Here is a 13,281-nt window from a genome sequence, read left to right on the forward strand (position 1 = left end):
TATAAAACATAAATTGATCATCATCTTACACACATATTTGTATTTCTGAGTTAAAGAGTGAGTATAAATTGAGATGTTGAATAATTTAATCAGTTTCTGTTGTCAGGGACCTAAAAAACGTCAATCAGGGAAATATTATTTCTCAAAATCTGTTGCTACATACTGTATTTCTTATGAAGAGTACAAAATTTTTCACATAGAGTGTATTTAAAACTTGGAATGTTCTTTCTGGAAAAAGCAATTATACGAAATGTAAATGAACATGTGCCGTGTGAATAGACTACATGTATTAATGTTTACTGCTTGATGATTTAGTCTTGCACTTAAGGGGTATTACTGCTGGGGTTAATATCTAATGAATTATTCTACATATTATAGCTAAGCTTTCAACTTTATCATGTCAAATAAAACTATTTTAGTGTACTTTCTCTTAAAATTTTTTGCATTTATAAAAAAAAAAAAAAGTAATGCATTTTTCAGAAATTCTTTCATGCATGTAGAAACTTTTTTTTTTAAAATCTGCATTAACACTGCCACCTTTAAACCTTAACAATGTGAGGATACTGACAGCAACTGCTGTATCCAAAAACATTACAATTATTGCAGTCAACAGCTAAATACAAAACTGCTAACCAACAGTGTGAGGCAGTATACTTGATAAGATATTAAACAAACAAACAAACAAACAAATATATAAATGGACACATTTTTTAAAAAAAATTTAACAAGATGGTCTGCCAAAAAGACTACTAACTACAAGGATGTCATTTTCTTTCCTTCTTTCCACAATTTATGCTGAATCACCTCTTGGTGTGTTACTGTATATTTTTTTTATTGTGCAAGATAATGATAAAGTTGAAAGGTATTGATTTAAAAATAAAAGAAGGAAAAAAGTAATTTTTGATGCAGGGTATGTGTATGTATTGGCAGTGTATAGTGTGAGATGGAATATTTCTTTGATTGCATGTCACAGTACACATCTCTGAAACCAAATCACTGTACAATTGTCATTAACAAAATGTAAAATTGAACTTAGTCTTTTTGGAAAAATCATACACAAATAAAATTGATTTTTAAAAACATTTCTGTGTTGAACATTTATTGAACATTTGTTAAAATTGCCTTTGAATAATTTATACTTTTGTACATTGCCTTATTATGCATTATAACCTCAGGACTAAAATTTATTATAATGAAAAACTTGTTCATTTTTAGAACAGAATCCAGTTGCTGCAAATTGCATGATTATTTTTGTTTGTTTGTTTGTATGTATGTTTTGTTTTAGTGTTGTTCAAACATCTGCACAGGAGAAATTCTACACATGTATTATCAGATCATGATCTTTAATGAAAGACGGTAAAAGTGAACAGTCACAGCAACTTTTTTTTTGCTAGTGAAGACAAATGTAATTAAACTATGATCCAGGGTTTGGGGGAAAATAGAATCTTTACAAATTAAGAGTTTCTGAACAGAAAATGTGGACAGAAATTGCATGTCAAAAGTGGTTTGTTTCAAACCCATCCTGAATAAAGCAAAAAGACAAATTGTTAAAGAGTGAAGGTAACTTATTAAAGCTATAAAAGGAACTGACAGTCTGTTTGGAAGCAACAAAGGAAAGAAAATTAATGAACAAAAAAAGTTAGAGATGAAGCAAGTGATAATTTATTTATTAGCAATAATTATTTAAAGAAGGGAGCAATTGATTTTGTTAAAGAAGACTGTATAACCAGTCGAAGTTCATTGTGACAGGATTTTCTTTTAAGAGTCAATATGTAAAATTACATGATAAAATAGATAAACCATTTTACATTTTCTAAGTATATGTTAAAAGATCTACAAAAGTATTGATTTTTTTAGTACATAACAAATTTACCTTATACATGTTGACTTTCTGTTCCTATTCCTATACTGGCAGGCTGTAAGTGGATTTAATGCTCATCTTGTAGCTGACTGGTGCCTGGAAAGCAACATGATTTAAAACATTCCATGGTGTGTCTTCCTCTATCCAGAGATTCCATTTAGATTAGCAACATCAGACCATTATGAATTCTGCTATGGGTATCCAGGCTGCTCTAATCTTGTTTTATTTATATATGAGACCAGGCCTTATCAATGATCAAATTTCATCAAGTGAAAAGAAAGGCTTGTTTTGGTGATACAGAATATTTGGTAGGAAGGGAGAGAAATAACTTTATGTATAATACAGCACCAAGTACATATTTTCCTGATTATTTGGTAGTGTTCTTCTATTCGTTTTCTATTTACAATGAATCCTAAAGCCTTTTGCCATGTAGCAATTCAGAAATGACTGTTTTTATTGGGTCTATTTGTCTATGAGACAGTGCACACACATACACATGCACACAACAAACCAGTTGGACAGGCAGCCCTTCCTGATGAACCTGACAGAAACATTTACATTATATATGGAATCACACTGAGATGCTTACAGATTGTATGAAAAAAATAAATAAATTGCCCTGCAATATGATATCACTTACAAAGCATGCCAGTCCCCAATACATAACTGCAACATCAATCTGTAGCTGACAGAGGGGAAACAGAGGATGCCAAATGGAGAACATTTTGTGTTGAGCCTCAGTCTATGGTTACACTCAAATGCCCTTGAATTTCTCTAAGACATTGTCTTCAGTTTCCACCACACTTGCACACTGACAAGCTCTAAGCACCGGTCTATATTTACATACATTTATCTAGGAGACATGTCCTTCTCATTTTCTCGTTCCACCATTCTTGCACACTGGAAAACTGTAAGCTCTGGTCTATATTGCATACAAAAATATAGAACTCATAAAATCCTTAGAATTTAGTATAGGGTTATTTCTTTTCTTGGCTTATGGTTATATCCTTTTAAAATCTCTCTGAGCACATCATTTATGGTATATAAACCTGCTGTATAAAACATATGAGATATATTTAATATCTCAACTTTTATCTCAACAATTATAATAATAATAAATATGCAATTAACTAGACAGGAAGAACAAAAAAGGCATATTTTCCAACCCTACGCTCACCTGGACAAGACAAGAGATATGGCTCTTGCTAAATTAAGCATAATTAAGGTGTATTCAGAAGGTGCTTGTAGCTCCCTGCGATGTGTAGGAAGTAAAGAAGTGAGACATCCTGGAGCCTGCAGGGCTGAGTCACTGGAGAATGGGGTGAGGACAGCTGCCACCAGCTCATGTGGACACACAGCACTCATGCTGGGAAAGTCTGTCACCGCTGAAGAAGATTAACTACACGCCTAATCTCACTTTGTGCCTCATTCCCCAGTGACCGGAGACACTAAGTCTACAGTGTTTACTTAATCAATGGTAGCCCTCTACTGTACTCTTATTTAATGCATGGCACAACTTGAACATAGTGACTGTTGACCTCAGCATGTAATAAGAGGCAACGAGTAGAGAAGTCACATTGCAGTAACAGCAGTTTCCTAGTACCAGATAAGTGGCACAGCTGCCAAATGTCTTTTGCTTTCCTAGCTGGCCTAAACCATCCATTCAAATTCACAAATCCATATGAAATAATAATGGCAAATTAGTAGTCCATCTAACAGCACATTTTTTTGGTAATATATCTGATTGAGTACACCTTGTGTACTGTTAAACAGCCAGTGAAACTAAACATTTAAACACTGATTTTTAAATCTTGTAGCACTAATTTACAAGTATAATGGTTTTAAGTGCATGAATGTGGCCCCAAGGAGATGTCAGTATGTAGGGGAACCTTGAGTTACTTTTTTTATTTTGGGCATCATGGCACTTGATACAGATACACATTATGGCCGAAAGTTTGTGGACGCCAAACCATCACACCCATATGTGCTTTCTGAACATCCTATTACAGATTTAGTCCCCTTTGCTGTTACAATAACCTCCACTCTTCCTGGAAGACTTTCTACATGCATGGTTGGGGGAATTTACTCATTTAACTACAAGAACATTAGTGAGGTTAGGCACTGATGTCGGACGAGGAGGCCTGGAGTGCAATCAGCATTCCAGTTCATCCCAAAGGTGTTCAGTAAGAAAATGGGAACACTAGATGCAGGGGAGGGATGCACCCTGGATGGAACTCAAACACACTCACACAATATTAAAATTTGCATACAGAATTACTAATAACATATGCAACGGTGGTTGTTCCATTGGCATCATAAAGCTTTCATGTAGCCATCTTTCCTTAAAATCATCTTGGCGCTGATTCCAAATGCCAAGAAATCCTGGCAGAACCAGTCACATATGTAACTAGCATTCTATTTTGCCCCTTCTAACTGCTAGGAGCAATGAGAATTACCTGGATAATGCATGCTACTGCCAGGACATGGCAAACTGACAGGACTAACTAGAAGTGTTCACAGATGCCCGTTGCACTCATGCCACTGGAAGGGATGATGTTAACCTTGTAGAATCAGGAGAAAGTGTACGGTGATGCCCAGGTAGCAGCAGTGCAGACATCCTGGTACAGCATACTCCCAGGTAATGCCCATGAAGTAAATGCTCTCCAAGAGTTGCATGTCACAGTAAGGTGCTAGGTGTCCAATCTGGCTATAGGACATTGTGATGACGTCCACCACCAGTGGGCCAGACTCTGTTAAACAAGTCTTTAGAGAGTTGGTTTACGGATCAGGTGGTCACTGTCTTCTCTATATAGTACTGGGCACAACAAGGAATGCTATCCAGGTTTGCCTTCATGGAACTTATTTAACTTACTAATTTGGGTGATATTACCTTGGGCACAACTCATGAGTTCAACCATAATGTCACTCTACAGTCATCTAACCAACACATACAAGGCAAGCTTATAGCCAAAGCATGTGTCCTCCCACTCATTTGCTTACATAATCGCTAGCAAAAAGGCAGTTTTCACAGAGACTTACAAAGCATACTGTATCTGGAAGTGCAACCTATGGGGTGTACATAATCCACAGAAGAGGATGCAAAGATCTCCCATTCAGGATCAGCAATTAAGATTTTAAAGATTTCTGCTTGGAACCACTGATCAAATGGAAACCCATTGCTGCAGTGTTCTATACAGAAACTAAGAGTTCTTTCATAGAAGCAAGCTGAAGAATCCTATAAGGTGCTTGATTTTATCTTTTTTCCAGAACTGGTGTACCTTACACTGAGTACAGATGTTTAGATTTTTGTATTCCCCAATACGTATCTGTTCAGTAAATTATACCCTAATGACTTTGATATATACAGAGAAACTGAAAATAGAAAGTATATTACTTTAACAACTGATACACTTTTGTATGCATGTTTTTCCTATATGACAAAGAAATGAACAATATTATAAGAAATGTTTACTAAAACAATCCAAAAAAACAGTGGAATGCCTGCAGTGGGAAAACATACAGCAACTGTGCTACTGTGGAAATGGCCATGATGCCCTCTAGTGTCTATTTTCCAAAATGATATAGTATCCTATAATCTACAAGAGACGTTTCACAATTATTCGTAAAAATATGACAAAATACACATACAGGCCTGTAAAAGAAGTTACACTAATGACTATCAGTTTTTGTACAAGCCACAACATTTCATATTTACAGATTTTCAAAGTAGCTGTCAGACATAACACAGGTGAAAAGAACCTCTGATGAATAAAAAAACTAAGATATATTAGAAAACAGTCCCAATAAACAGTTAATGATCTATCATTAGGAGGATTATCTCCTCCTCTTAAAAAAGCAATGGGCATGTAGAGAAACAGCAGGTGGTTTAAGAGTTACAAAGTCATGTTCATGTTTAATTTAGCTCTTTATGAGTCATTAGGAAGGCCAAAGAGTTTCACAGTCCCTGCCTCCCGATTGCTGTCGTATTTGCCCTCCTTATCATCACAGGCGTAGGCCAGCAGTGGCCTTTTTGGGTGCCAGGCTACAGTGAAGGTTGGAGACTCGCACTGCACTTCCCAAAGCTTCTCCCCTACACATAAATGCATCAGAATGAAAGTCAGATAAATATGTGAGCTCTAAACAACAAAAATAATAGTGAAAAAATATAGAAACAATTTAAATAGCCAAGTTGTAAACATGAAAAGTCAGTGGGCACAGACAATCAAACCAACTACTATTTACAGGGGGAAAAAAATTGTTTACCTGTCTCTACTTCAGCAATGTCAATAAAGTGATCTTCAGAGGCTGATGCCAACATTTTGCCATCATGACTGAAACTCAGGGTTCTCACTGGCCAGTCTAACCTGCATGACATCCAATCAATACGAGGACAAGTTACTCTACATTAATCTATTTACATGTATGCATTAATTATTTTGGTTAAGAAAATATAATAAATATGAACACATTTAATAACTGCCTTAAAATTTCTTTACCTAGAAAAACAGCGAACACACACCAGCTCCTCGACATCCCACAGACTAACCAAGGCATCTGCACTTCCAGTAGCAAAATATTTTCCAGTGGGATCAAATTTGATACAGATACAGTTGGATGGATGGGCATTAATTGATTGGATAAGCTTCAGCTCAGGATAGCTGGAACAGAAATCAATCACAAAGCAGATGTGAACAACTTTAACTTTACAGATGTGTAACTTGCTTAAATAGTAACAGACTTAAACGCATTTATCCATTTACTTATTTTCATAGAAACACAATGTTTTAAGTGTACAGAAGCCAATGCAATCAGCAAATACTGTCCAATGGTCCTTTCTGTCCAATTAGTCAGAGTGTAACTGATGCTTTTGGATTTGCAGGCATGTGCAGAAATCACAGGATTAAACTAAATCAACTAACTATACACCGATCAGCCATAACAATAAAACCACCTACAATCAATGGTCAACAATGATTATCTCGTTACAATGGCACTTGTCTAGGGGTGGGATATATTAAGAAGCCACTTAACAGTCAATACTTGAAGTTGATGTGTTGGAAGGAGGAAAAATGGGCAAGCATAAGGATCTGAGCAATTTTGACGAGGGCCAAATTGTGATGGCTACACGACTGGGTCAGAGCATCTCCAAAACAGCAGGTCTTGTGGGGTGTTCCTGGTATGCAGTGGTTAGTACCTACCAAAAGTGGTCCAAGGAAGGACAACCGGTGACAGGGTCATGGGCACCCAATGTTCACGGATGCACGTGGAGAGTGAAGGCAAGGATGCACGTGGAGAGTGAAGGCAAACCTGTCTGGTCCGTTCCCACAGAAGAGCTACTGAAGCATAAACTGCTGAAAAAGTTAATTCTAGCTATGACAGAAAAGTGTCAGAACACAAAGTGCATCACAACTTGCTGTGTATGGGTCTGCGTAGCTGCAGACCGGTCAGAGTGCCCATGCTGCCTGTGATACTCTGGGCAATGCTCTGTAGGGAAATCTTGGGTCCTGGCATTCATGTGGATGTTACTTTGACACGTACCACCTAGCTAAACATTGTTGCAGACCAAGTACATCCCTGGTACTCCCTAATGGCATTATCCTCTCAGTAGGATAATGAGCCCCACAACACTGCAAACATTGTTCAGGAATGGTTTGAGGAACATAATCAAGAGTTCAAGGTGTTGAGTTGGCCTCCAAATCCCATAGTTCTCAGTCTGAGTGAGTATCTGTGGTATGTGTTGGACAAACAAGTCTGAACCATGGAGTCTTCACCTCACAACTTACAGGACTTAAAGGATCTGCTGCTAATGTCTTGGTGCCAGATACCACAGCACACCTTCAGAGGTCTTGTGGAGTCCATGCCTTTTTTGGCGGTGCAAGGGGGACCTACAAAGGTGGTTTTAATGTTGAGGCTGATCGGTGTATATAAATAATTTACAAATAATAATGAATAATTTATAATACAGATTTCTGAACCTCAATCGAGAATTCATTGTGTCCTTTGGCAGAGAGAAACAATACACAATGCTTCTGCAGCACAGAAGGTCTGCCCTCTGGCGTTCAGTTTGGTTTCTCATAAAAAACACATAAAACCTTAATACATTTGCAGATTTGCTTCACTTCCTGCAAGAGATTAATGTTTTCACTTCACTGTTACCTCAAAATGTTGATGCAACCATTGCCATTTGTCAAAAAGAACATATCATTGTCATTGTTCCAGGAAATCTCGTTGACCTCAAATTTGAACTGCTCTTCAGCACGTGGACGGTGAGTCTTTGCATCAATGAAAGTCACCACATCATCCTTATTCCCAACAGCGATTGTCTGACCATCAGGACTCCAACATATGTTGATGTTCTCTCCTAACAATTACAGCACGTCATAAAATAAACAAGAACTGAGTGATCGACACCATCACATTTTCCATTAGTTAATGCAGATACAGTGCTCCATTTGAAAAGGCTATGATAGCAAGAAACTGGAAATAGTTATGAACATGAGGTGGGCCATAAAACTACGGTGGCCGTCAGAAGCCAACGTGCTGCAAAATCTAAACTGCGTGCAAATGCAGAGAAGCGCATGCAAATGCAGAGAAGTCAAGTGCAGAGAAGCCAAGTGCAGAGAAGCGCATGCAAATGCAGAGAAGCCAAGTGCAGAGAAGCGCATGCAAATGCAGGGAAGTCAAGTGCAGAGAAGCGCATGCAAATGCAGGGAAGTCAAGTGCAGAGAAGCGCATGCAAATGCAGGGAAGTCAAGTGCAGAGAAGCGCATGCAAATGCAGGGAAGTCAAGTGCAGAGAAGCGCATGCAAATGCAGGGAAGTCAAGTGCAGAGAAGCGCATGCAAATGCAGAGAAGTCAAGTGCAGAGAAGCGCATGCAAATGCAGAGAAGTCAAGTGCAGAGAAGCGCATGCAAATGCAGAGAAGTCAAGTGCAGAGAAGCGCATGCAAATACAGAGAAGTCAAATGCAGAGAAGCACATGCAAATGCTGAAAATGATGCAATAAGCCAAAAACATGATTTTGCACACGTTTTCCACATTTGCAGTGCATTGGCCCCTATCAGCCAACATATACAAAAGATGGTAATATATATGTATATAAAATATAGATGAAGATACTAAAATGAAACTAAAAAGATGAAGGATGACTGTTATTGGACAATAATGAACTTTGTGTGGTAATGCATCACATCACTTATTCATTTATTGTTTTCCTATAACAGCATGCCTTGCTGTGGAGGGCATGAGCTTTACCTTTCGTGCTGACCGTGGCCATGCATTTAGTAGTTCGGACATCCCAGATCCGGATGGTTTTGTCTCCTGATGCAGTGACGAACAGATCTGGGTTGGTTGGGTGCCAACACAGCTGATCAACACTGTCTCCATGTCCTCTGTAGTTATTCTCCTTCACCTGTGTTGAGTGGAAGAACAGTTAATGTCCTGAAAATATGACAAACAGTAACCCAGAAGTCATTTCTGTCATCCAGTAAATAATGCTTAAAAAATTTAAGAAAAAGAAACTACACTATATGAATAAATAACCTATAGGCTTAAGCATATGTTAGCAAATATGTCACGGCATCCGTGACTAGCAATAAACCCCAGTCCAGTTTGAGAATGTGGTTAGAAATGACAAGCAACCATTAGCTGAAGTAACTAATATTACTGCCTCTTGTTCTAATGGAGAAATGAGGTAGCTTATGTAAACTTTATCCTACATTAAACTACAGAATAAAACAGTGTAATTTACTATCTTATATGTTTAGGTCAGGAATACGGAAAGCACAGCTAGCGAGTAACACTTGCACCTACCAGGCGGTCTTTTTCGAGGACAAAAACACTGGCAGTTTTGTCGAATGAACCTGAAGCCAGTCTTTTTCCATCACAGCTCCAGGCGACAGAGTGAACTTTCGCACTATGTGCTGGAAACTCACGACTTTTGCTGTTGTTTTTGAAATTCTCGTGCATTTCATGATAATAGGAAGACGCCATGCCGCCATCCGCTACTTCATTACACGCTGCACCGACTGTTAAAATAAACTTCATGAAATGAAGGCGCCACCTAGTGTGTGGGAGGACTATTTAAGCTTATTTCTCTATTCCTCTAATACTCAGTGAAACACTACATGGACACAAAAGTTTGTAAACACATGACCGTCACACCTATATGTGGTTCTTTGCCAGACTTTTACCACAAAGTTGGAAGCATACAGTTGTAAAGGATGTGTTTGTATGCTATAATATTACCAATTCCCTTCACTCGAACTAAGAGGCCCAAACTGTTCCAGCATGACAATGTCCCTGTGCACAAAGCGAGCTCTATAAAGACATGTAGTGTGTCCCAAATGACACACTATGCACTATACACTCTGCTGGCTAGAGTATGAATTTTAGAAGGGTAGTATCATCTCAAATGGCACACTTTTGGTATTGTACTAACCGAAAGCATAGGTATGCTGTTTCCCGATTGAGGGCAAATTACGTCAAATGCACATAATGGGACACCGGTAGCATTAGCGAAATAGCCAAACATGTAACAAAAATTAATTGGTACATTTACTGTTTATGTTAATGTTTCTTTTTATGCCCAACAAGACCTCAGTCACCGTCAGACTGAGGAGTAATCATCTCCGCAGGCGTATTTTGCTTGCACAATTATTCAGCTCAGAGGAGTGTTAGAGTTCTCCAGAGGTCACTGATTACAGCAGTGAAGAAGAGGGACCTTACACTGAGATACAGGAGTGACCACTCATCTCACAGAAGTCTGATGAGGTTGGTCCTGCCAGCCCTGTTATATCCATGGATATACAAATTGATGCCAAGGTGCAGACACAAGAAAAGAGAAAGGGGGAAGAGTATTGCAATGAAAACCTATATTTGATGAAGAGGCCACAGCCGAGCCTCCATGTACAAGGCAGAGAACAGATTCAACTGAGCAATCTGTCAAATATGAGGCATGTGAAGGGGACCTTACATGTTCTGAAGTCCAGGAACTTTCAGAAACAGTCTAAAATTTGTTCAAATACTTATATGATTATATGAGTTAAACAAAATAATCTGGATAATTATGGAATATGACAAACATTTTGAACATGAAAGTTCTAAAAAGAATCAAGTACTATGCATAATAAATGTATATTTCATATCAATTTCAAAATAAATTTGTATATATTGAACAAAGCACATGTCTAAACATCTACAACATTACATAATTTAAACCTGTTCATCTGTATACTTGAACTGAACAGACACCACAATGTTCTTAAGTTTTAGACAAAGGCATAAAATAGTGGCAAAGAAACAGTTGTCTCACTCTTCGTACACGTTATATCCAAACTTTTAACAAATCACAAATATTCATTCCTGAATACTCAATTCTTAGCCTGATTGCTCAAATCCATATGCTGGACCCATTCTGGGCTTGTTTTTAGGTGGAGCCATGAAATTAATGAAAACATGTACACTCCTTATTGTTCTTATCAATTTTTGTTCTTATATTTATTTATACTGAGTAGTGGTTAGCACGTTCGCCTTACACCTCCAGGGTCCGGGGTTTGATTCCCGCCGGGGCCATGTGTGTGCATGTTTGCATGTTTGCATGTTCTCCCCGTGCTGCGGGGGTTTCCTCCGGGTGCTCTGGTTTCCTCACCCAGTCCAAAGACATGCATGGTAGTCTGATTGGGGTGTCTAAAGTGTCCATAGTGTATGAATGTGAGTGTGTATGTGATTGTGCCCTCCGATGGACTGGCACCCTGTCCAGGGTGTACCCTGCCTTTTGCCCGATGCTTCCTGGGATATGCCCCGAGTTCCCCCGCGACCCTGAAAATGAGTAAGCGGTTGAAGATGGATGGATGGACGAGTAGTGGTTAGGATGAAACCTTTCAATCATAGCTGCTCACATGAACACACTTAAATGAGGTTCTTTGAATAGTTTAGGATTTTTAGCTTCATAAAGGTGTTCTACTTGAATCCCTCTAACAGGGAAGCACTCTGTTGTAGGGTTGAGCCTTTAACCAAATACAGTGCTGTGAAAACATGTTTGTTGATTTCTTCTGTTTTTGTGTATATCTCATACTAAACAGCTTTAGATCTTCAAATGAAATACCACATATACCACAAATACCACAAAGGCAACCTGAGTAAAGACACAATGCAGTTTTTATTTATTTCTTTTATTGAAGCAAAAAAAGTTATTCAACACCTATCACCAATGTGAAAAACTAATTGCCCCTTTAAAAATAAAACCTGGTTTTGCCACCTTTAGCACCAATAACTGTAACCAAACGCTTCCGATAATTGGAGATCAGTGTTTCACTTACTTATAGGACTAGGATTTACTTCTAGGCTTTGGATCATTGTCTTGCTGCATAATCCAGTTGTATTGAGATTCAATTTACAGTCTGAAGACCAGACATTCTCCTTTGGGTTTTTCTGGTAGAGAGCAGAATTCATGATTCCCTCAATTACTGCAAGTTGCCCAGGCACTGAAGCAGCAAAGCATCCCCACACCATCACACTTCCACCACCATGCTCTTTTTGTGGAATTGTGAGTTTAGTTTATGCCAGATGTAATGGGACCCGTCTTCCAAACAGTTCCACTTTCTACTGATCAGTCCACAGAATATTCTCCCAAAAGGTTTGAGGATCATCAAGGTGTGTTTTGGCAAAATTCAAACAAGCCTTAATGGGTTCTGGGTTAGCAGTGGTTTTCACCTTGCCACTCTTCCACAGATGCCATTTTTGCCCAGTGATAATGGAGTCATAAACAGTGACCTTTATTGATGCAAGTGAGGCTTGTAGCTCCTTTGATGTTGTCCTTCGCTCTTTTGTGACTTGCTGGATGAGTAGTTGCTGTGCTCCTGGAGAAATTTTGGAGGTCAGCCACTTCTGGAAAGGTTCACTACTGTGCCAAGTTTTTCCATTTGGAGATAATGACTCTCACTGTGGTCCATTGGAGTCACAGAGCCTTTGAAATTGTATTGTAACCCTTCACAGACTGATGTATTTTAATCACCCTCTTCCTCATTATTTCTGGAATTTCTTTCAATTTTAGCATAGTGTGTTACTGGGTAAGACCCTTTAACCAACTTCAAGCTGTTGAAAAAGTTCTATTTAAGTGTTGATTTGATTGAATAGGGTTTGCAGTAATCAGGCCTGATTGCGTGTAGTTTAGCTGAACCCCATTATAAATGCAACTTCATAGATTTGGGGAATTTGTAACACAGGCCTAGGTGGTATAATAAAAATAATAATTTGAGCAAAGCACTTGCCTTTTAATGCTTTCTACGCTTGATTGTATCTAAACAATATAGCATCTTCTTGCATCACTGTGAAACAGGAAGTAAAATGAAAAGTTATCCAATCATGTAATTCAACAGCTTGATGAAATCTACAGTCACTACAAGCCATACACTGAGCTCT

The 13,281-nt window shown here is 38.3% G+C and overlaps 1 protein-coding gene across 1 annotated transcript; it reads right to left on the minus strand.

The window, feature by feature from the left end:
- Positions 1–5,316: 5,316 nt before the first annotated feature.
- On the minus strand, positions 5,317–9,902 carry thoc3 (THO complex 3). Its single transcript, XM_017475018.2, has 6 exons — positions 9,673–9,902; positions 9,115–9,271; positions 8,018–8,222; positions 6,358–6,519; positions 6,125–6,225; positions 5,317–5,951 (listed from the first exon to the last, which is right to left on the minus strand). The coding sequence occupies exons 1-6, from the start codon at positions 9,850–9,852 to the stop codon at positions 5,788–5,790; spliced, it is 969 nt and encodes a 322-aa protein (XP_017330507.1). The 5' UTR covers positions 9,853–9,902; the 3' UTR covers positions 5,317–5,787.
- Between the last annotated feature and the right edge of the window lie 3,379 nt (positions 9,903–13,281).

Source organism: Ictalurus punctatus, chromosome 8 (genome assembly GCF_001660625.3).
Source record: "Ictalurus punctatus breed USDA103 chromosome 8, Coco_2.0, whole genome shotgun sequence".
Taxonomy (NCBI): Eukaryota; Metazoa; Chordata; class Actinopteri; order Siluriformes; family Ictaluridae; genus Ictalurus; species Ictalurus punctatus.